Below are 23,887 nucleotides of genomic sequence, written 5' to 3'. Positions count from 1 at the left end.
ACACAAATCAGTTGAATATCACACTTCTCTCACAATGCTATCAAAAATGCCATTATATACTCTGTAAGATATCTTGTAAAAGACAAACATTTATGCCTGTAGTACAATGCTCTGTGATCATTTCTTGCTACCTCATCAGTGCATTATAACGTAATGTAAAGTGACAGTACAAATTTCATACACACACAAACCAAACCATGTAACTCTAAATATGTACAATGTACGTACACATGTCCACACACATAATATACTTGTTAAAATACAACAAACATTGTAAATGCACACACACACACACACACACACACACACACACACACACACACAGTATACCACATCTGCATGAAGCAAAGGCACTCTCCACTGACTGCAGTCATCCTCCATAATGATGACTCAATCATTACCGCAGACACACTTTACCCCAGGGTGTTTTCCCCTCCGCGGTCAATGGACGGGGTACCCCTATTATTCACGCAATGACCAAGCCTTAGCCTTAGAGTGTGTGGCGCATCAGCTGCACACGCGCTTCTAACGAAGAGCGCACACGACAGCACATTATGCAGAGCAGTGAGAATGAACTGCTATAGTCCAGGCTAGAAGGCACCCAACCTTGTTTTTTGATATATACAATGTTTTTTGATGGTTTCTTGTCAATTCGAGGGTGCTGATTCCAAATCCGATTGATGCCACTCGCGTAACCTTGAGCATTTTCGACAAAATGCAAAAATCCAAAATGGCCGCCAGATATGCTAATTCGGCCGTGATAAACACAATAATGTGCATTATATGACCAATTATTCCACCAAACTTTGTACATTTCTGTTCCTAGAGTTACTCCATCTGCATTTGTAAGCGAATTTTCATTTCATATATATACAGGTTCATTTAGCATTTAAAGCTCATTTTGTTATTCAAAATGGCCGCCATTCCTATGCTTATGTACTATATGAATGGCAAAACATATGCATGGAAATATAGAACAAATTTACTGTATTTCCAGTCCCGTACCTACGCTATCATAAAGTGTTGCATGTGCAATATATTGGGTGTCACTTACAATATATAGGGGGCCTACATATATGAGCATTTAATATTCATAAACCTTACGATGTTGAACACAATTTCTTATATATTTCATTTTGTCTCAACAAAAGTCTCAACAATATAAGTTCACTGAACGTCTCGCAAGGAATCAATGTACCATCATATTCTACATGCCGGTTGAATATAAAAATGTAATACTAACACAATATATTAAGGAGCCTAGATACATGGTATTTATCAAATAATGTTAAAAATGGAGAGGAAGCTAGAAAGCAAAGCTTGTAATATGCATTCCCCTAAAACCATATCAACAAAGTACAAAAAAAAATCCTATACAGTAAGTGCAGAGATACATGGTTGCGGACAAAAACACATCGGACATTAATGACACAACTAAAAACCCTTTACACTGCAGATTTTTTTTCCAGCAAGGAGTTGGGGGGGGGGGGGGAGGGAGCAGTCCTGAGGCGAGTTCGAAATGGATCATAACCTCCATCACTTTGATATGACTTAATGTAATTAGGAGTGCCGCCTTGATATTATCGAGCAAACCTGATTTTCTTCTTGAATTAAAACAACAACAAAAGCTGTTGAAGGCATAAACGAAACTGTCCTAATGCAATACCGTACAAACTGTTCATTAAACATCACCCAAGGAGCAATGTGAGATACCTCTTTCAGTTCTCTCACAGTTCCTAGGTGTTGATGATATACACTTTGACATCATGATCTCATTCAGTCTTGTCTTAAAACTAAAACTGTCATTTTATTGTCTTTAAAGAACCCTTTAATTGTATGTTTAGCAGCAGGCGACATCAGCCCCAAATGTGCAGAATTCTCAGGCTAAAGATGCATATTAGTCCTGCAATTGTTTTAATTGCAACCACATCTGGTGATGTTCAGCACTTCCTCAGGGGTTAGAGGGCGATTACTTGCCATAGAAATAGGATGAAGACATGAAGACTTGCTTGATCACCACCCGTTGAAACCCTGTACGTGGCTTTGTTGCAAGGCCAGAGACAGTGTTGTACTTGGGTGGTATCAGAGATGACATCAGACCAGCATCTGCACCAACTTGTTTTGGGGTCAATGTTTTCTAGTTACAGTAGGGAAATCTAGGCTTGTGGGATTTCAGGCGCATTGATCATGGCAGGTTGTTCAAGGGGGCATTTCATGAAGTGTTTTGTCAGATCTTTTCTTTTTGACAAACTGTTATAAGCTATTAAATCCTTGCATCTGATTGGCTGAGAGCAAATTTGTCAGACAAATTTGTCAGACAAAACGCTTCATGAAATGCCCCCCCCCCCCCCCCCCCATGCTATCGTGTTTGGAAGGTCAGGATATGCGTTGACGGCACTGGTGACACTGGCCATCCTTTCCTTCCAGTGTGAGGGAGAGTGATCGAGTGTCAGTGAAGGAGGGTGGACTTCCTTAGCCTATGCTTGGAAGGCTTGCCACAGAGAGCTACCTTGAACATAGCGTTGGCAAGATGGTTACTAAGATGGAAGGCATGGGTCTGATGATAATCTAACAAAGGTTGGGGCAAAGTCTCCAGAAGATGATGTACTCCACTATTGTCTTGAGATGGGTCAGTACTCGGCTCATGTCATCCAAGGACTTTCTATGAGACGTAAAGGCAAGATCATCTGCAAACTTCCTACGTGAAGTGAATGTAATGTCACCACATAGCCTATGTTAAAAAGACCTCTAGTGGAGTTAGTTTACAGCCACAAGTAAGGAGGCCATCATTCCGAGTCCTAACACAGCTGGTCTGGTTACCGAGAGCAATCCTGAATCTGCAAATGCTGAAGATTAAAGACAAGCAGTGTGAAGTTGTTATAACACTGCTTTCAGAATGAGGCAGCACTGTACAGATCTCAGAGTCTCCCTCGACATCATAGGCCTATACTCAAACACATTCACTCCGAAAAAACGGTGGTAAAATTCATCTACCATATATAATTCATCTGGGTTAACATTAAAAACTTTGGGGCATTGTTTTCATTTCAGAGATTTGACAACAGGAAGTGAGGTGGTCCCTTTTTCCAATTTCCCCTGCCTCATGTTCTTTCTCGGATGAGGGGACTGAAAAGTTTGTATAATATCGCTTTTAGATAATGTAGAACAGGACAGTTTTTTTAATTGGAAATTTCATTTGTGTCATCATCTAGGATTCAGCCTTTTAATTCAGTAAATCAGAATGAATGATTTAATGTTGAACATCTCAAGGCAAGTACTCTCTAAAAAAATCGAGTGAAAATATTCACTCTTAAAGGAGTGAATAAAAAAAGAGTGGATTTAGAGTGAAATTGGAGTGCATTTTGAGTGAAAATGTTCATTTTCACTCGTTTTAGAGTGACCTCAGGGATCACTCCAAAATCTTCGAGTGATCCCTGAGGTCACTCCAAAATGAGTGAAAATGAACATTTTCACTCAAAATTCACTCCAATTTCACTCTAAATTCACTCTTCTTTGTATTCACTCCTTTAAGAGTGAATATTTTCACTCGATTTTTTTTTAGAGAGTAAGTATCAAATGTTCATATCTAATAATTCCTGATAAACGATCTTGATGTTGGCGTCAATTTAAGTTTTGGTGGATTTTTCCAAATACCTAGGGAAAAATTCAGATTGAGGTAGCAAATTTGGATGTTTGCATCAAAAAAAAAAAACAGCCTTTATTAGTAACAACCTTCTGATTTATAATCAGCACACAAATTGAAAAACAGTGTACCTGAGTGACAGAAAAAAAAAAAGATTATTTTTTTTTATTTCACACGCTCTGCCGTTCATATTGTGCAGGGGTATATGAGTGGCATCCATTTTGAAGTTTTGTATTAAGAAGAATATAATAAGCCTAAAAACAATAAACTTTCTGTTTTTTTGCTTGTTTGTTTGCTTGTTTTGTTAGTGGCACTCATCAGATTTGCATTGCACAAGCAAAACTTGATAAAAGCGTAGGTATGTGACTGAAAATTCGTCTTCTATTTCTATGCATATTTTTTGCCATTCATATAGTACATGAGTATATGAGTGGCGGCCATTTTGAATTGAAAATAAGCTTAAAATACTAAATGTACCTCTTCAAATGAAAAATTTCTTGCTTGTGCAAGTAGAATTACTCAAGGAACAAAAATTTAAAAAACTTTGATGGAATAATTTGTCATAAAATTGACATAAACAGGATTATCATGGCCAAATTAGCATATCTGGCGGCCATTTTGGATTTTTGCGTTTTGCCGAAAATGCTCAAGGTTACGCGAGTGGCATCAATCGGATTTGGAATCAGCACCCTCGAATTGACAAGAAACCATCAAAAAACATTGTATATATCAAAAAACAAGGTTAGGTGCACTTTCTATGGAGCCTAGCCTGGACTACTACTAGTATATGAAATAAGCCTTTACCCCATGCAGAAGACTCACTAATACCCAAATTAGAGCTCTGTCACATACAGTATGGACTTCGTTGATCATCACATAATACTGACTAATGTTTAAAATGTACCCCCTGAGACCTGTGTAACTGCAGACACATGAAAGACATTAAAAACATTAAGAAAATTCTTTAAACACCAACAAAATTAGGGATAATCATCATATGCCGATATGAAACTGTACATAAATTTTCCAGTGTACAGTTTGGCACATATGCTATTTCGATAAAAAAATAACTTCTGGTAATCAATATTTGTATGGAAATCAGAGGGCTTTTGTTTACGAGAGGAGATTTGTCTACATGTCATGGATGGTTATCTAAAAGAAGAACACATACACGTACACAAGTATAAGCCACTATTGGTACAAGTGGTAGCTACCCACAAAACTCTGTGACTGAAAACCTTAGAAGGGAGTTAACAAACTTTAGTCCAGGATTTAACGATCCCCTGTCACGACAGAGTGAAACCAAATCCCCATTACCTCTTTATGGGAACCAGCTGAACTGCCAAGAGATTGTAGCTGTTTATGAATACATGCTTATGATCTGTAGACTGAAACTTTCACTTTTCAAAGAGGGTGTCATTACGACAGAAAGCATTGTGCAGACACTTAATCCATTGCTGCATAGAACGTGAGAGCCATGAACTCATTTTATGTATTAGTGTACCACCCATTACCTATGGAAACTGGGTGTGGAGTGCGTTATGGGAAATGTTCATACCTAAGAGTTCAAACGAGTATGGGCACAAGAATAACTTAAAGGCATAATTTACCATTTGCAGATGAAACAAAAACACAGCATTAGTGCTTTTTAAATGTAGTTCTAATATGTGAGTACGGGATAGAAACAACCACTGTAAAAATTTGCATTCGTATTACATGTATCAATGTTAATAAGTATTGTTATATACGCAATATGTGACCACTGGTTATAATAAAAATGTTTCCAGACTAAACCATCTACAGTTATGGTTTATAAAGAAAAATACTGATATTTCCTTATATTTTAGGCTTTATTACAAAAATTTTATGTGCTAGGATGTTTTGTGATACAACAGACCTACACATATATGCATCAAATGTTATGTCTTGAATATTTTTTAAATCACTGCTCCCAAAGGTAAACTGGACCTTTAATCATAAATCCATGGACAAAAAAAAAAAGAGAGAAAATTCTACAAAGAAATAGGCAGATAGGGCCAAATACAGTCAACCTTGCCTAAATCGAAACTATTTGGACTGAAGAAATAGCTTCGACTTACGAGAAAATGTGACTTATGGGGGATTGAAATCAAGAGAACATTAAAAGAGAAGAAGACTTGAAAAGACCTTCGACTTAGGCGATAATTCAACTTCTGCCAGGTCAACGTCAGCAAGGTTGACTGTAGGCCTATATGAAGGCCTACTTGCAGGATACACACGCACCAGACAGCCAGCCGTGGATAGGAACACACACCCACACACACACAACATACAGCCAAAGAGATACGCATGTATAAACTCACACAGAAAGGAAAGCCGGTCAGATACACACACACACAAGCCCGGACAAGACAGACAGACAGACAGACACCCACCTTGAGGTACGAGCCATGGTACTTGGTGACGTAGGCGGAGTCGCACTGACTCAGCACCGTGATTTCCTGCTGGATGTCCTCGATCTCGTCCTCCGCCTCCTCCAGGTCGATGATCTTGATGGCTACGATCTCCTTGGTGATGTTGTCGATGCCCTTGTAAACTTCGCCAAAGGAGCCCTTGCCTATACGTTCCAGCTTGGTATAGAGCTTCTCCGGATCCGCCTTCATATTCTGCATTGGGCCACGACAAAGAAGTGAGGGGGAAAGTTAACAGAATAGAATGTATACGAAAAATTACGAATATGCCTGACTGCTGAATTGAATCACCCGACAAAATTGGCACTTTGAGCACAGACACAAGAGAGCTTTGCACATATTTGCTGCACCCACAGACTGACTGCATGCAAGCTTGCACTAGTCGTACAGGCTTGCAGTATGAATGCAGCTCATGTGAGACAAAAGTTAACACTGCAAATATTAGCAATAGCAGAAAGTACTGTCTCCACGTCATGACTAGTCTACACCGACGCAGACTTCACTGTCATCGGCAAAAGAAGTATTGTTGGGGATGCGGCAAAAATAATCAACCTGCCAGAGAACATATCTTGATGTTCGGAACAGATTATTGTTATCAGTTGCCTGCATCCCATTGAAGCTGATGATTTGAAAGTGGTGCATGCATCAAATCAAAGTGTTTCCCTTCTCATCACCACTGTATGATCTCCTCTATGTATTTGACAAGAGGCTTAATACGGTTAACAAAATTGTGTAAAGCAAATTTTAATGGAAAGAATGAGAATGTGGCACAATAAAGCACATCATCACCTTTAGTTGAAGTTTTAGGATATTTCAGAATGTTATCCTCTGTTTGTCTGCAGGTATGTGTGTGCATGTTTCTCTCTTTTGCTCATGTGTAAGCTTGAGATACACTGTGTACAAGCACAAAGCTACTACGCTCCATGATACAAGTGTACAGTGTACATTGTACACAAACAGTAAAGATCCTCCTCTAGGGATCGTATAATGCGTCTGCAGTATTAAAGCACTGTGCACATCCGACATGCATTTATTGAATACAGACGGGAGACTTTTACAGCTTTACTTTTCCAGGCTCAACCATCCACGATGATACATTATCCATCATTTTTATTAACAGTGCTTCCACTCTCAGTCTCTGGTCATGTGCATCTAATCTCCAAGACACCAGCAAACAATAACACTTTGACTAGCTATTCTAGACCAAGTGGGTGCTGTACTTTGGATCCAGTTTCCATGACGACAAGAGGGATGCTTGTGGAGCCGCAGGGAAACAGAACCAGGGCGTCAGTTGGTAATTAATGTCATTTAAACATGATGCCAGAAGAGAATGGACTGTGAAAGTGAAAATTAAACTACATGCCTTGTACACGGTTGTATGTCCACATCATTAGCATCCCTTTTCTTAAGATAACACTATCAATGGCAGTTGAGTCATTTTTCCCTTGCCCAATCTAGCACACATGTTAAGGCAGACGGCTGCCTTAAGATTACTTTAATACCAAGTATAATGCAAACTCTTTGCCATGTGCAGAGTGACACAAGCTAATCATGGCGTCATCTTCACTAAGATGACGATTTCAAAGACAGTTAATTAACACAGCTTTGTCCACAACAAAGAAAGACAGTCTCTAAAATGATGATATGAGCATGATCCAAGCCTTATAACACTGTATGCTCTGTCAAATATTACTACGTGTACCATGATGGGATTACAAAGTTCTATTTCCCGTCAAGGACGATCCTCCTTTTTGCCATTAGTTTCTTGGTCACTAATATCTTATCTTTAAGAAACTAATAAACTATTTTGTAGGTTAACAACTATATAAAAAGTGAGTTAGTCTTTAAAAAGACACATTTAAAGACTACAGATACTCTAGCACCAAATAAAAGAAACACAGAATCAATGTTTCAATTGCAAAATGGAGTGAATTTTGGTCCTGACTAAAAAAAAAACACACACACACACACAAAAAAAACAGTCACAGTGCCCTCCTACTGGTTGCCTATGACAACCATCTTCTATTGTCTCAGCCATTTCAAAGCAATGGTCTGGCTGACTATGACATCTAAATGGTTCATGGTTGGACCACACCTACATTTGTACATTGTATTCACTGGTGATCATCTGATTCATCACAATGCATGTATGCACTGAATGAGGACTTGTGAAGGAGGTTTAATAGAGGAATATTGTGTTTGGACAAGACATTTTCATGAATAGACACAAGTAGTTACACTGTATACCAGAAAAATGTGCATATTTGCATGCTACGTGTATATTTAACATGGATTAGAACCAGTACCAGCTGTTGGGCAGAAGCTCAGTGGTCTAGTGGATTTAGACACCTGTCCAGTGATCAGGAGGTTGTACAAAGAGTTTGAATCCTGCTTGAGTGTGTATGCCCATGATTTCTCATGCCATGGCTACTACTAAAACGCAACTTGTCAATCAGCAGCAATAAAAATAACTTGACTGAATAATTTCATCAATTTGAGTAGTGACTTTCTTGTACGTACTGTAAACAATGAATCTTGTTTGGCAAGACACACAGTTACATTGTAGCCCTTTAATACCTTCATTGCAGAAAATCCTCAATCTTGCATTATCATTTCAAATCTTTTAATCACTTGGGCTTGCTCAGTGAATTAGTCCACACGACTGTTGACAACACTGTATTTCTTTACTGCAATGTATCATACATTACCATCTACATGTTATGTCTGTGTAAGTTTTGGTTCAGTACATACAATGTACATCAACGCGTCACTGACCATTATAAAATACACTTTGCAAGCCAGAGGGTTTGAACCTTGTGTTGAATAGTCGCTTTAATGAAGAGATTGCCATAGATATAAATCTTGTGAAGCCACTGCCAAAATTATGGTCTTGAAGCAATATTGTTGCAGATACACGTATAGTATCTTCTTTCTTGCAATATTGCGTTACAATCACGTAATATGAGCCAAACTTTTTTTTAATGGGATTCACAACATGGAACTCTGGCTTGAGGGGCATACAGTACATGCATATTGCGACCATATCACTACTTATGACAGAAAACTACCCTATGTGCCACTGTCAGTACTACTTGCAATAATTTGACACCCAAACAATGCTTGGCAAGTGAGTGCTAAATATTGTTTGAATCCCGGCATAATTTTGGTGAATAATTTTAGAATAAAACACAAAAGAAATTTTTTTTTGTACTTGATTGATTTCTGTAGCTTGTGCAGCAGCTACTGACCAAAGTAAACAAATCCCCCATGCAACACATGTCAAAGATAATACTTTGAGGGACACAAACATGGATATGAATTGGTGGGACACTCTGCTGAAGACAATTAGTTGATGCAATTTTGTGGGATATAAACATCAGTGTACTGGTATGCGGGACAATAGAAAAGCTTATAATATAGTATTTGATGTTTCACTTTCTTGGTTGCAAATAGTAAGCAAATCCAATTATCAAATTGGTAAAATCTCAGTATCACAGCAAATATACTGAACCCACACCAACATACCGGTATATGAGCAAAATTCTGACTAGTAATAGTATCAAACATTATGAGAAATAGAATCAGTTCAAATTTCTTTTTACTGAATACAACATAATGGAGAATTTTCACTAACTGTAAAAGTGAAAATTTGCGTGGTGTAGGAATTTTCATGCATTTCGCGCCACTACAAACTAGCATGAAAATAAAAGTAGGTGAATATTTTTGCTTTCTTGTATGTGTTTCATTTGTTCATGTCTTGATTCCACAGAATTAAAAACGTGCAAAATTCAACTCCAAACCCGGCTGAGCATGCAAATTACTTAAATGAAAATATTCGCAGTGTGGAAATTTGCGCACAATTCGTGCAAACAGAAACTAGTGCAAAAATAAAATCATGACAATATTTTTGCATGCAATCCATGGAATGAAAAACAAGCAAAATTCATCTTAACCGGCTGAGCGTGTAAAATTACTCACGCAAAAATATCCACTTTTAGAGTTTTTATTGTGATAAATGACTGTAGCTTCCGTGGCGTTATTTTCCACAATACCTGTGTGACACAATCATGCACACAATTATGATGACCTTAATATGTTGTAGCTTACATTCGTAAACAAAAGGATTAAAATGTTTTGACCTTGGAAACAAGAGAGAGCATACTGACAAAAATAGCTTGCCTTCTTGATATATTGGTACATCTATTGTAATACTGTATGTCGAGTCTAGTCATTACGAAAATATGTCTTTTGAGATAGTGCAGACATTAATGAAATATCAGCGACTTTTAATTTGAAGATACACACGTCACTAAAGAGGTACATGATCAAGCATGCTGACAAATCTTCACCCATGTGCTGTTGAACACTTACTGTACAACTGTATCTTTGATGACTTCTTGTACTAATTTTGGTATGGCTGAGTTTGCATTTCAACATGTACTACAATGTACATTCTACAAAAATTTCACTGATCTGTAATATTTGGTTGTACTTTTTCAGCAGTTAGGCCCTACTGAACAATCACACAGTATAAATCTTTCCTTGGCAATATTCTCAGTAAATCAGCAAACTGTTGTGCATCACTCCTTGAGTCACAGGTACTGTACACTTTCAGCATCATTTCTGATATGGAGTTTAAATCATGACAGTTGACATTTGAAACACTATACAACATAAACATCATGAACAGCATATCGAGTATCATGGTATCATTTTTCCTCATGAAAGGAAGTAAAAAAAAAGAGTTACTGTGGTATCAAGATGATTGAATTGCATGCAACATTCTACTTTAACGCACCTGCTGCTTGGGTTTGGATCGCCCATTGCGGTCCCACGGCAGTGTCGCGGACTGCTTCTCATTTTCCTTGATTCTCAATGAATCGATGCCCACTGAACAACAGAGGGCACTGTAACGTTTGTGCATTGATAATGTGGGGTTCTTCCTCACCGCACAGAAAAAAAAAAAAATGAAATTACAAGTCCACAAAATCAATCTTGGCAGTGAGACTGCAGCATATTTGTGACTCCAATCTCGTGTGATTTGACAAAAACCCAACAAAATACAAATATGATCATATAATTCACGTACAACAAAAACATGTGAAAAGCTAGAGTAATAATCCAATCATCTCAGTCACACTATGTCACATTGACAATCCAAGGCAAATAAATGGAGTCTCAGCGAAACTTCAGAGTTTGTCTCTCCGATGTCATCATTGCAGTAGTAAACGATCCTTCCTGAATTCGAAGACGAGAACACTGATGTATCAGATATATCCACTGTATAATTCCATGGTAATATTCCAAGCAACGAAGGCACAGATCCTCACATAAAAAAAAACTTGTTTGAATAGCTCAGAGGAGACAACATACACTGTACAAGCTCAGACCAATGAAGTGTGTAGTACATGTGGCGCTATCATTTTAGTATCAATAGTACAATGTACAGTACAAAGTATTCTGTATTTCCATTCGCCAGTGCAAAACTGCAACACAAATTTCTAAAGAAGCATGAACAGTTCACGGCTCATAAACAGACTGGCATTGCCCTGACAAGTTCCCCTTTTAGTTATTTCTACCAAGAGGAGTGCAAGACAAGCCCTCCTTCTCTTTTGATCCCTCAGAATAGGGGGCCCAGCTTAACTCAAAAGAATTTCTGGGGAGTCAACACTCTCCTGGTCACTGAACAGCCAGAGTCGTTCTTTTTACTAGATGAATATTCCATTGGAACAGTAGTGGGACTGGCAAAAGTTCTTTTTCTCCCTGTCAAACAAACTGGGACCCCAAAACATTTGAAGAGGAATGACAAACAATCCAAAAGCAACATTAGGTAACTGCAGACACCAAATGGTTACTTGAAAGTTGCACTTGCAGAAGTTAGATTTATGCCCGAGTGGAACGTCAACTCCAAACAAAGACAAAAAGTGGTCAACAAACTGCTAGTCCCTGGGTCTGCAAATATCCAAAACGACAGCATGAGCAGCATTAGTCGCGGTGCCTACGTGTGATTCTAATCCTAATGCCGGAAAGAAAAAAAAAGAGAAGGGAGTCAACTCCCTTTGCCCCCTTGGAACAGCTCTCGACCCTCATTAGCATTAATCGGTCCTCCCTGCAATGGTTTTCCAGAGGACTGGCTTGGCCCTATCCGTCCGTCTCAGCAGTCATGGGGATGACTAAGAGTAGATCACTTTGCACGCGCTACCCCTCCCAAGCCTGTCCTGACATTCACTTCCGAGTCGGGTCTCCCGATCCCAGCAAAAAAACAACAACGCATGCTCACTGGTGCATGAGGGCGCAAAAACTTTGATGAGCGAAGATTGTCAGGAGGTTGCAAAAGTGAATCAAATCATAGGCAACCCCTGTGCCACAGACTTTGATAGAAGAGCGTGGAGAATTTTATCAACCTCTGAACCTATCTGGCATGGGACAAAACCTTGGATTTCAGGGTCAGCTTGTACAGATCTATGGTCAACTCTCAGACTTGTCACAACAGCAATGCACAACTGCAGGGTATATACACCGCAACGTAACGTTTCGCCGGTTGAGCTTCAAAATTGTTCACTTCCCTTAAAGGCTTAACGCCCTGATCATGGATGGCGCTTCGCAGCACCCCAGACAGGCAAGGGACAAGGGCTTCCTACACAGCCAGGTGTGGTGAGTGAAGTGGAAATGAAGATTGCGGTCTGTGACTTCTCAGTGATTCTTACCAGGTCCTTACAACGTCAGCGACTGCGAGAGGGCGCTGTTGGCAGAGCGCAATTAATTTACGCTTTCCCACCATCACAAATGTGGTACAAAGTATTAACCGTCAAAGTAGATGAGTAAGGACCACTGACTGGAACAAATGAAGAGTTTTATTGTAAACTGAGCTAAGCGCCATTTTAAAACATTACAAAGTAAGTCCATCATAAGATAGAGCAAAATTAAGCCTTTCCAGTAATACCTCACTTGTGACATACAACAAGTTGTAACAAGGAATATTCTAGAAGTTATGATTAAAAATATCCAGCATTTTCCTTGTTTTTTAGCAGCTTTAATCACAAATATCTCAACTTAAAAAGAATGGAGTTAGCTCGTTTTGCGATAAAACTCTTCAAATGCAGGGCAAAACACTCACATGGGCTACAACAGAACTACATGTAGTTTGGTAAACTTTCCAGCGGCAGCACTTCAAGAGAGCTGCTCACACACTCAAAAGGCAATGGCTACCAAGAAACAGGAACCAATAGGGCCGAAAGGTGCCAGCAGAACAAAAATACACATATGACATCAAGATACAAATGTATTTTTCATCTCTGTGTGTTTTTGCTACATTTGTACCTACGTACATCATGTGAGTATTTACACTAGGATACATCTTGTACAGTGTACATGTGGGCAATGACTCCATACAAGGAAGTACATTTGTACATGTACACCTGTACATGCAGATTTCAAACAAATTGACTGTATGACAGATACTTCTACAACTATGCATCATCTTTATAAAAGTGTTCTGAGCAATGGACCAATGCACTTACATGAAGGCAGCTGTTTATTTTCCTGGCTTACTCTGACACTCGCAACCATCTACACAATAGCTGCTTTACCACAAAGAATTTCATAAATGCACTTCTATTAAAGTTGAGTTCACATTTTTAACAGTCACTCAGGCATGACTCTCTGTGTCACAACTGTTTACCAGTAAAGCAGCAGTTTACGAGCTCTTTTCACATTATCCATCATACAACATACATGAAAATTCCAGAAACGTACAGTGTATATTGTATGGGGAAGCACACACACACAAATACGAAAAAAAAAATGACATGAAATGATTACTTGTTTACAGACAGGTTTAAAGACTGGTTGAATGTAACTAAAATCATAAATGCATGACCTTTATGATAACTGTTACTCCTGACAACCAGTTATTAGCATTTATAAAATGGGTTCAAGAATGTAGCCAATTGGAAGCGCTGAAATGAGTCATGTGTGCTTGCATTAATTTCTCACTAACATGCACGGCCTGACGTCACAATGTTTACACTAGCAGTGCGCACTCAATCAGTTGTTACCAGTGCGTCGCGCGCTACTATACGCGCTGTCAATCCTGTAAACAACTTCTAGTTCGGGCTGCCGGCCGGCCTTTCTTGTGTGCATAACATGTGTGGCGTACGTATACTCTTATACGTACAGTACTTGCATGTGCGGGATTTCCGAGTGCGACGAGCGTAAATGTTTGGGACGAACATCTTCGGATATCTTGACTCTTGAGCGAGTGCTACATGTAGCTGACTGGTATTGACCCACAAAGGTATGTGAAAAATGCTGTTAGTTTTCGACCCATTTTATAAAACAAATGATGCACAGGATTATTTCGTGGCGTTAGTGGAGATGCAGCTAACGCACTCTAACGCACTCTATCCTGTGCATCATTTGTACAACATGTACAGTGTTGTACAAACTGTACACCTGTGCATGGTACAGTGTATGTACAATGTGTGATACTTACATTGTACAACATAGCAACAGCTAATGTACGTTATGTGGATTGATTCTAAGAATTACAATTCATTAAGTAGGGCCTACAAATGTACATAGAATGTACAGGTGAATGGATTAACTTGTTCCTATTAACTTGTTCCTATTAAAGTTTTCTGAAGACCTACTGTAATATCTACAAGGTATATATTTGAATCATATAGTAAATTAGTGTATTGCTTACAAAATTGTACCTCAATGTCCAGCCCCACTACCTGTACCCTCTTCCCTATGTTTCATCCCTAAAATATACAATGTAACAGCAAAAACTAACTTCATACAGTTGTATGATAAACTAGAAATGTCGCTACAGCGACTGGTTATACCCCCGCCAAACAACATTTCATAAGCTTTGGTCAAAACAACATTTCATAAGCTTTGGTCAAAAAACTGAGGAAGTGGTTAAATCCGCAAGATCTTTCCTTGATCTTCTGCCATTAATATGCCGTTACCATGGCAACGTACTTTCGGGTACTGTCAAAAAATGCGTCTTGCACATCTACAACCAAAGGCACACATCTGTACCAAGTTTCATGGAAATTGGGCAAAAACTGAGGAAGTAGTTTGCAACACAAAATTTTCCATCATTTTGGCTCATAATATGTGAGCTGTTACCATGGCAACATACTTTTTGTCACTGTCAAGAAATGTGTCATGCTGACCTATATCCTAAGACAAACATTCAATATGAATTCCATGAGAATTGGAAGAACACTGATGAAGCAGTTTTGCCATGAAGCATTTTGCCCTATATTTTACCAATAACATGCCGTTACCATGGCAACGCACTTTTTGCCACTGCAGAAATATGTGTCTTGCACATTAACATATTCAGATGAACATCTGTACCTAATTTCATAAAAATTGATCAAAAACTGTGGGAGGAGTTCGCGACGCAAGATTTGTACCCATTTTTGCCCATAATATGCCGTTACCATGGCAACGTACTTTTGGGTACTGTCAAAAAATACGTCTTGCACATCTACAACCCAAGGCACACATCTGTGCCAAGTTTTATGGGAATCGGTTGAAAACTGAGGAAGTAGTTCGCGACGCAAGATTTGCAACGGACCCACCGCCCGACCGCCCGACCGCCCGACCGTCCGCTGATTCCTATATACCCCCTTCAAACTTCGTTTGGCGGGGGTATAATAATGCAAATGTCTCTAGAGGGTCTCAAATCCATTATCCTGCCAATGAAAAGTTCAGTCAAACAAGAAACAACTTCAAAAGATATGAAAATTGACCTATATGCACTTACACAGTAACCTTTGTCACAAATATTTAATAGCCAGTTAAATGTCCACAATGCCGCATCTTCTGTATCCGCTTTGATGAGATCTCTTATCAATATTGAAAGAGATAATGATGAAACAAGCTCATTCCTAAGATTCCCAAACAATGAATTCACCATCCTGTCATTCATTATTCCAATCCAAAGGCTAATAAAAAGTGACTTGACTATCTTTTGTGCATAAGCTAAAATGTGTACACAAGTATGCAGGCCATCTGGACTGACAACATACCATGTATGATTATTTCCAACATCCTAGCATTCAAGACTAACACCATCTACAAGCTGACAGTGTCTTAATTCAAGCAGTTAGACTTCCTTCACAGGCATCCTAAATGAGAGTGTTTTAAAGGGATGGTACAGTATTGGTGGAGATGAGAATTTGGCTTTTCACTTTTTGCGAGATACACATGTACCAAGAAAACACTTATGAAAGAGTACAGAGTATACCATTTCAGAGGAATTCAAAGTTTATTTGATTATAATCGGGTTTGGACTGACTGAAACATCAAAAAACAAAGTAAAACAAAGCCATTGCAATAAAGTATGGGTTCCACACTTTATTAGAATTGCTCTTTTTCGGATATCTTAGCCATTTCAAAATCAATTTTCATTAAATAAACGTTGAATTCCTCATAGAATTACATGCTCTTTTATATTTCATAAGGTTTCTCATTATCTCAAGAAAAAATGTTAGAAACCTGAAATTAGGTCTCAACCAAAACTGTACGATCCCTTTAAACTTTAATAGACTCATGTATAGTGTTATTGAATTATAAACAAGACCGCCCCAAGTGAAGTGCATTTGACATCATGACACCCACACCCAGATCCGTTAATCCTATTATGGCAAGGAGATTCTGTTCAGCATCTTGTACAAGAGCTCCCCGACTCTACACATGATTAGACGCATCTCTTACAAATGACACACAAGATTTCTGTGCCATCTTACAAACAGATTTTATAATTTTCTTATTCATCCCCCTTTCATAAATGGGGATACCACTGCATCTTATCCCAAACCCAAGAATACCCGCTACTTGTCACAAAGTATTTGCTCCTTGAAACAAGACTATCTCTCTGAGCTGTTGCTGGTCTGCCATTTCATGTTATCTTTGCAGAGCCCTGAAGAGACAGAGCCAGTTTGTCTTGTAATTTACTGTTATATATTAAAAGGTCAGACTCAACTTAATGAAGACAGTATGTACACTGCATCCCAAGTGGTAGCTTTAAGCTATGAAAGAATACCATAAGCACTACAATATACACTGTAATATTCTGTGCAAGTGATGAAACACAGTAACAGATCCCTGGTTATCCTGCCTATAGTATGGTGAAACTACAGCTGTACAGGGAATTTACACAGAAGTCATGACAATTTTAGTGTCAGTGTGAGTAAATCACTTTAACAAATAAATTCAGGGAATAATTTTGTAGTTGCATGCACTGTCAATCAGGTTTAATACAGCATGTATTTCCAGATGAAATTGGTAGCTTACTCACATACAAGTGTACTGTAGTATTTGGTCTTACAGCTTACATCCAAATAGCATATTATTATTGATAAAGATGCAAAGTGAAGATGGTACAAGTGTAAAGCCAGTTTTGAGTGTATAATGTCAAGAATGATGGGTTCCATGTTGAATAATGCCAAAGTGTACAATGTAGGACCTTTTGTATGACGGCTACCCGCCTGTGATACCAGTGTCACAAATAGTAATTGTACAACAACATGTACATTGTACATAGTACAGGTTGTATGACATCTTTTTATGCCTTGCAAAGTGATACCTAGAGTTTTCAACAGTCACATACACTGTAAATGGTACATGTTTACATTTGTTGCTTTGATATCAAGTTATGTAACCTTCCTCAGCCAACCTCCACCCCTTCCCCATTGTTGTTTACCTACCATACATAAACATGTACAGCTGTACATGCATTGTAGGCAACAGAATACTGCAAAGCCAGAAACATTTGAGCTGACTGCCTTTTTCACGGCCAGAAACTTTCACGAATTGTAATGCACTATGTAGACAACACATTCATGTGCACTTTAATTTCACGAATCTTGGCTCCTTATGAAATTCTCCAATGTCCCACAGGGAATAATTTTCAAACTCATATAAAAACAATGTATATTCGCTTAGCAATTTCAGGTGATGAACAGTATTTCAAATGGTATTCTGTTTCTGTACACTTCTATGGAAGAAAACTGCTACATGTACACAATAGATAGTTTGTGTAGCAGTTGTGTAAAAATGCATACACGTGAAGCAAATTGCAATGCGATACCATGAAAATTATTCCCTGGTCTCATGCATACAAAAATTTTTGGTTTTACAGCACACTGTTACTGTAGTAAGTCTGTACTTACAAAGAAAGCAATGATACACTCCAACATGGGACACATGTACAAAATGTAAGTGTCAGTGTACAAGTAGGCCTACACCTACACTAGTACTGTCTTATCTACATTTGTACAAAAACTTCCCTTTGCACTATGGAAGGTGTCAATATGCTGGCACTAGTGCCTCAATTCAATTGCACTCTGTTGTACTATTACGTGACATGTCTCTATGGAACCAACCTGAGAATTACTGCATGTTTAAATAACACATAGCAGTGCATTTGCACAATTTTGCAACATCCACATGCTACTGTATGTTGTCATCAGTACAAACCATGGCTCAGCTCAGAAATATTGCAAAACAGATCGTATAGTTTAGAGTTAAGAGAGAGATGGGAGGAATGAACTGAACTTTGGACTTTATACAATGAGAGGAGTATGGAGGAACAGGCGCTTTGTAGTATTCGGCTTGCCATTATCATTGTGCAAATAGCAAGTCAAATAGGAAAAAAGAGAGAGAGAGAGAGAGAGATTGTCCTGAATGTCTGCATAAGAGAGACAGTAAGAAAAAAAAAATGTAGTGATTGATCCAATTCAATGCAGCTCAATGGCAATAAATAGATGACGCCCAGTGGCAACGTAAAATGCTTATCCGCGTTTGTTGCCACCCAATCATTGCTGGCTAACACATCACGCCACTGCAGTATTGGCCATTTGTGTGTTTGTACAATGTACCTGGGGCACAGCCTCAAGTATGTCTGGCCTAGGCCTGGTTCTGAGAAATGGCCCATGAGTGACCATGAATTGCAAACTGCACTTAAACCAAACTTCAGCAGGTCTGTCGATTGACTAAGTTTTGAACACCAACAGTTTCCATGTACAGGGGTTGTACAAACATCATTGTCAATTTGTAGCAATACTGATGATCAACTTTACATTCAGGTTGCCAAGCAATGCAACAGAGAAATTTCTCTTTCAAACATTAGCTTCCAAAAATGGAACATTTACAACATACATACACTGTAGTTTAAGATGCAATCAAAAGATCAAAACTATTCAATACAACAGTTCCATGAAGTATGACAAATTCAGAGAAGGGCCTATACACAACATGTATCTCTTTCACATTTCTGCATCTTTGAATAAAATTAAAAAAAACATTAAAAAGTCAAATAAAGAACATATCTTCACAACTGTTTGTTTTTTTAAATCTGAAATTTCTAGGGTCTTCAACAAAGTAAAAACAATGAGTAACACATAAACTTTACAAAATAAGGCAAGGCAATATTTTGTCATTGCTTCATAATCTTCCTACTAACTACTGTATACACCATATATTTTGCGAGTCTAAATTTTTGCGAATCGGGAATTCCCGACAATTTTGCAAGTGGTTAAATTCGCGATCGTGGAGTCCTGTACTGAACGGAGAAGTGTACACGCGTATGTCATATTCACATCGGGATCAGAGTCAATATTTTCGCGTGTCTTAAATTTCGCGAATAGCACCCGACTCGCGAAATTCACGAAAATAAAAACCTCGCAAAATATTTGGCGTATACAGTACATTGAAGTTTGTACAATACATAAAATGTAACATTTTTGCATCAATACACTACACAGTAGCTATTCATACAGTAGCAATTGTACCATCTCCCATGATAAACTGTCATCACTGCCACATCAATACAGCTAAACAAATGTACCAAGGTATAGAATAATTTGATGCGGAGGGCATTTGCATCTATGTGATTGCATTTCAAAACTGGAAATTCACTCAAGGTTGGTGTGAATACCTTCATTGCTTACAGTACTGTACTGAAATCTTCCTGTGAAGATACTGAAAGCAGCAATACTGTGGCATTGTACATCATGTAGATGGCTTGTATTGGACACTTGGACTAAGTTTCCATCTTTAAAGGGAGAGATGACATCAGGGCAGAAGAGAGATAGGAAAACATTACATATATTGTACAGAGAAAAAGAGAGGTACATTATGTAAAGTACAATGACACTGTATACGTAGAGTAAGAGAGAACAAAGAAACTAATTTTAAAAGTCGTGTTATGTCAGTGCGTCTGTGGTTTAACTGTGCACTATTTTCTTTAGTCTTCAGACACTATTTTATCAGGTATGTGTACAGAACAATTAAATATGCTTTTAAAATCTTATTTACTTCTACAAAGTGTGCTTCTTTCCAGAATTGGACCTGGATGATGGCACACATGGCAATGTCTACAGGGTAATAATTTTCCTATATTCACTTCCTCTCTGCCTTCTTATGTACTTGGAGAGTCCAATCACAACAATTCAGCTTCCCACAACAATTTCCATGGATACGGTTCACTTGTCAGTTATTGTGTATCACGCATTCCAACCATGTAAGGGGAAAAATACAAAATTGTATACGTACAGTATGTGTGACTTGAGCTGGGGGGGGGGGGGGTGGGGGCAGGAGCAGGGGCAGGGGCAGGGCCTAGGGGGCAGGGGCAGAGGCAGGTTGGTAGAAAGAACATTATGTTGTCCATGTGTACAATGGTCTCTCTTAGCTTTCTCTTTGGCAAAGCACTGTCCAATGAGCTCGGTGATAGAGCTGCATCGACCCGATTCCTGTGCAGTCAATTGTTGTCTTGACTTGCACTAGCAGACAGGCACCATGCCACGTATGGTCCGAGAGTAGGGGGGGGGGGGGGGGAGGGGGGAGGGGGGGGAGGGGGGAGGAATGCGCACATGATGGTAGGTTCATTTGTGCCCCAGTTGTCAGTGTCAGTAAATAGGGCTTAGTGGCTGCATGTGAGTGGTACCATTGTATCTTTAGTTTGTACATACAATTTCCTTTTCCGCGGTCACCTTCCACTGTACGTACAATGTACAGCATGCACACATAGCTAAGCCAACCGTATCCACTACATGAAATACCCGGGTACTACGTGTACATGTATTCAATCTGAAGTACTTTGTGACCATAGGATATTTCAGTTGTAACACGTACACTGTTAAATTTTTCATTTTTAAATCTTGTATGGTTCAAATTATAGCCAGTATAATACACACGGACACAAGGAAAAAAAAAAATCTATGACAATACCACAAAATTGCAGCTTTTCTTTGTTTATCAAACATACCATAATTATTATCCATCTGACACTCCTCCCACAATATTTCAAGGCTGCACACTAATCCATTTTTTCTACAAGTCTGACCTGTCTGTCCAACCAGTACATACACTACACCCAGTTTTTCCATTTTTTAACTGGTCCATTCCTCAAAAGTTACTAGTCCAACAGTGAATCTTACTGGTCTGGACCGTCAGACCAGTGCCAGAGTACAGTGTTGTATACTGTCTGCCAAATATTTTTTGGATTTTCATTTTCACGAATTTTGCAAGTCAGGTGCTACACGCGAAAATAATGACTCTGATGCCAATATGAATGTGACTCACAATACAGTACTCCACGATCGCGAATTCAACCACGTGCAAAATCGTCGGGAAGTACAGATTTGCCAAAATTTCGATTCGCTATAGTATGGCATATACAGTAATCAAACACTAATACACTGTACAAAAATTGTACATCCTTACATACATGTAGCAAGGTACCAATTGGGCAAAAAATTTTGTACAAATTTGATGAAGTATGAGAGAAACTTGGTGTATTCTTTTTTTTCAATTAACATAAATTCCTTCCTATACTTTTGATGAAATTAACAGCATTCGTTGTAGCTGCATGGGTGCAAACAGGTCTTTCAGATGATGCCAACAGTCAGTAATATGTGCATTAATTTGGCAATGCTATTCAAACAATACCACAGAGATCTAAATATATACATCCTAACTAAAAATTTAAAAAAAAAAAGAAAAGAAATATCATGTTCTCACACTGATATTGTATACCTTGGTACAAACAAAGGTTTAACTGTTGGTAAAGGTTGGTACATACAGTACATGTAATCCTGAAGCCATAGGCGATGTATACAGACAGCAGGACAAGGATTGGGATTCAATAGAATTAGGGTTTATTTACCTAGGTACAATAGGTCTTGTAGAATTGTACATGCCCACTAAAATATCTGCCCCACCCCCATAGCAGCTAGTACATTTTAAGTGTTCATAATAAATCTTTACTTTTAGGATTTTTCCCCTTTACAAAAATAACTAACGTAAAAAACGTAGCGTAGGTCATTAAAACAAAAAACAAAAATGTCAAGTTAGGAAGGGGGATACATAACTTACAAGGAAATCTTTCCTTGTTTCCTCGATTACCTTGCTTGTTTACCATCATAGAAAAATCATCATTATCAGATAACAGATAATTATACTCCTCATCATAAAAATTACTATCACAGCGAATACATTCACCCTCATCATCCCTATCACCACCATCCACCATCAAGACAGTTATACAAATTTGTATTAGTTTGTCTATTTACATATATTAAATTTAGAAAATAATGTACATTGTAAAGTTCTATGTATTCCACATTTGATATTTACCTTTGATGATATCATCAATCTGCTCATGGTGAATATTTCTGATGCTATGCTTTCCTAGAGAAGATGTGTAGACGGTCCGTCATCACTCGACTCTTGCTAGCTGGTAGATTCAGCAATGAAGATTCCAACCAGAAGCGTGCATCGGCATGTGAGTATTCCTTAAAAACAGCTCTAATCCCTGGAAAGTGGAGTGGATGACAAAAGATGTTCCCTTCCCACTGGCACTGTTTATAAACTGTTCAATACAAAGATTGGCAGAGTTTATACCAGTTTCGAGAGGGAGACTACGTGTATTCCTTGTGACTGCGAGTTATGAAAAGCCTCATTCACATCACATCACATCAGTCATCATTCCTTCACCATTCAATCTGCAATTGCACTGGATTCTCCAAATGCATCTTTGGATATATATAGAAAATATAGAACCCCTTAATAGAACTGTAGTTATTGATAGTTATTTCTTATCTTGACTATGGAGCGTACACATGCACAATCACAGATATTTTTAAAGTTCCACTCCTTTGTTTGAACAGTCCACTAATGAGTAATGGCACTATGAAGCACTAATCCAGTTGCGTTCTATGCATGAATTGTAGAAAAAGATAGGTACCAGAGTAATTACATGGCCCTGTCGGCAGCAAGATGGAATCTTGTACACGATACGAGACGAGGTGGTTGTGAACAATACATCCACCAAAGAAGTATCACATCCAGTGCAGTGACTTGTATGGTGGTGGGTACTGGAACAGAAGAGAAAGTACGCGCTTGTGAATGTCAGCTACCGTAGAACTCTGGCGTCGCAATTCAGTGAGAAGCCAGCTTGCAAGTCGTGGTGTCCACTCGCATAAATCGTGCTGCCTGACCAACGGATCCTCAACTACATGTCCGAGGTTTTTCCGATTCTCATCCAAAGCGACGACAGCTGTACTGAATAAGTTATCCAAAGCAACAACTGATGTCTAAGCGGAATGAAAAGACGAATATTATGTCCTATAACTATCCTTACAATGCTCCTTTGAGGTCATCTTTTGACGGTTTGCAGTAAATCGCTGGTGATATGTCTTCCGCCATTTTACACAGAATACGACACCGTTGCCAAATTGCCGCTTGGTGCTTGGGAGACTGATTATTTCCG

The 23,887-nt window shown here is 38.7% G+C and overlaps 1 protein-coding gene across 1 annotated transcript in view; it reads right to left on the bottom strand.

Annotated features, from left to right (window-relative positions):
- LOC139722109 (serine/threonine-protein kinase 25-like) overlaps positions 1-23,887 on the bottom strand; it is an 82,496-nt gene extending 58,609 nt beyond the window's left edge. The window contains exons 1-2 of the mRNA XM_071633429.1: positions 22,753-23,887; positions 6,058-6,288 (exon numbers count right to left, since the gene is read on the bottom strand). Coding sequence (XP_071489530.1) covers positions 6,058-6,288; positions 22,753-22,779 — 258 coding nt within the window. The 5' untranslated portion in view covers positions 22,780-23,887. The remainder of the gene's footprint in view (positions 1-6,057; positions 6,289-22,752) is intronic.

The sequence above is a fragment of the Diadema antillarum genome, unplaced genomic scaffold (assembly GCF_040938485.1).
Source record: "Diadema antillarum isolate AM-2024a unplaced genomic scaffold, OU_Dant_1.0 scf00000157, whole genome shotgun sequence".
Taxonomy (NCBI): domain Eukaryota; kingdom Metazoa; phylum Echinodermata; class Echinoidea; order Diadematoida; family Diadematidae; genus Diadema; species Diadema antillarum.
Note: the sequence above shows the minus strand (reverse complement) of the source record. Positions and strands in the feature narration are given on the sequence as shown.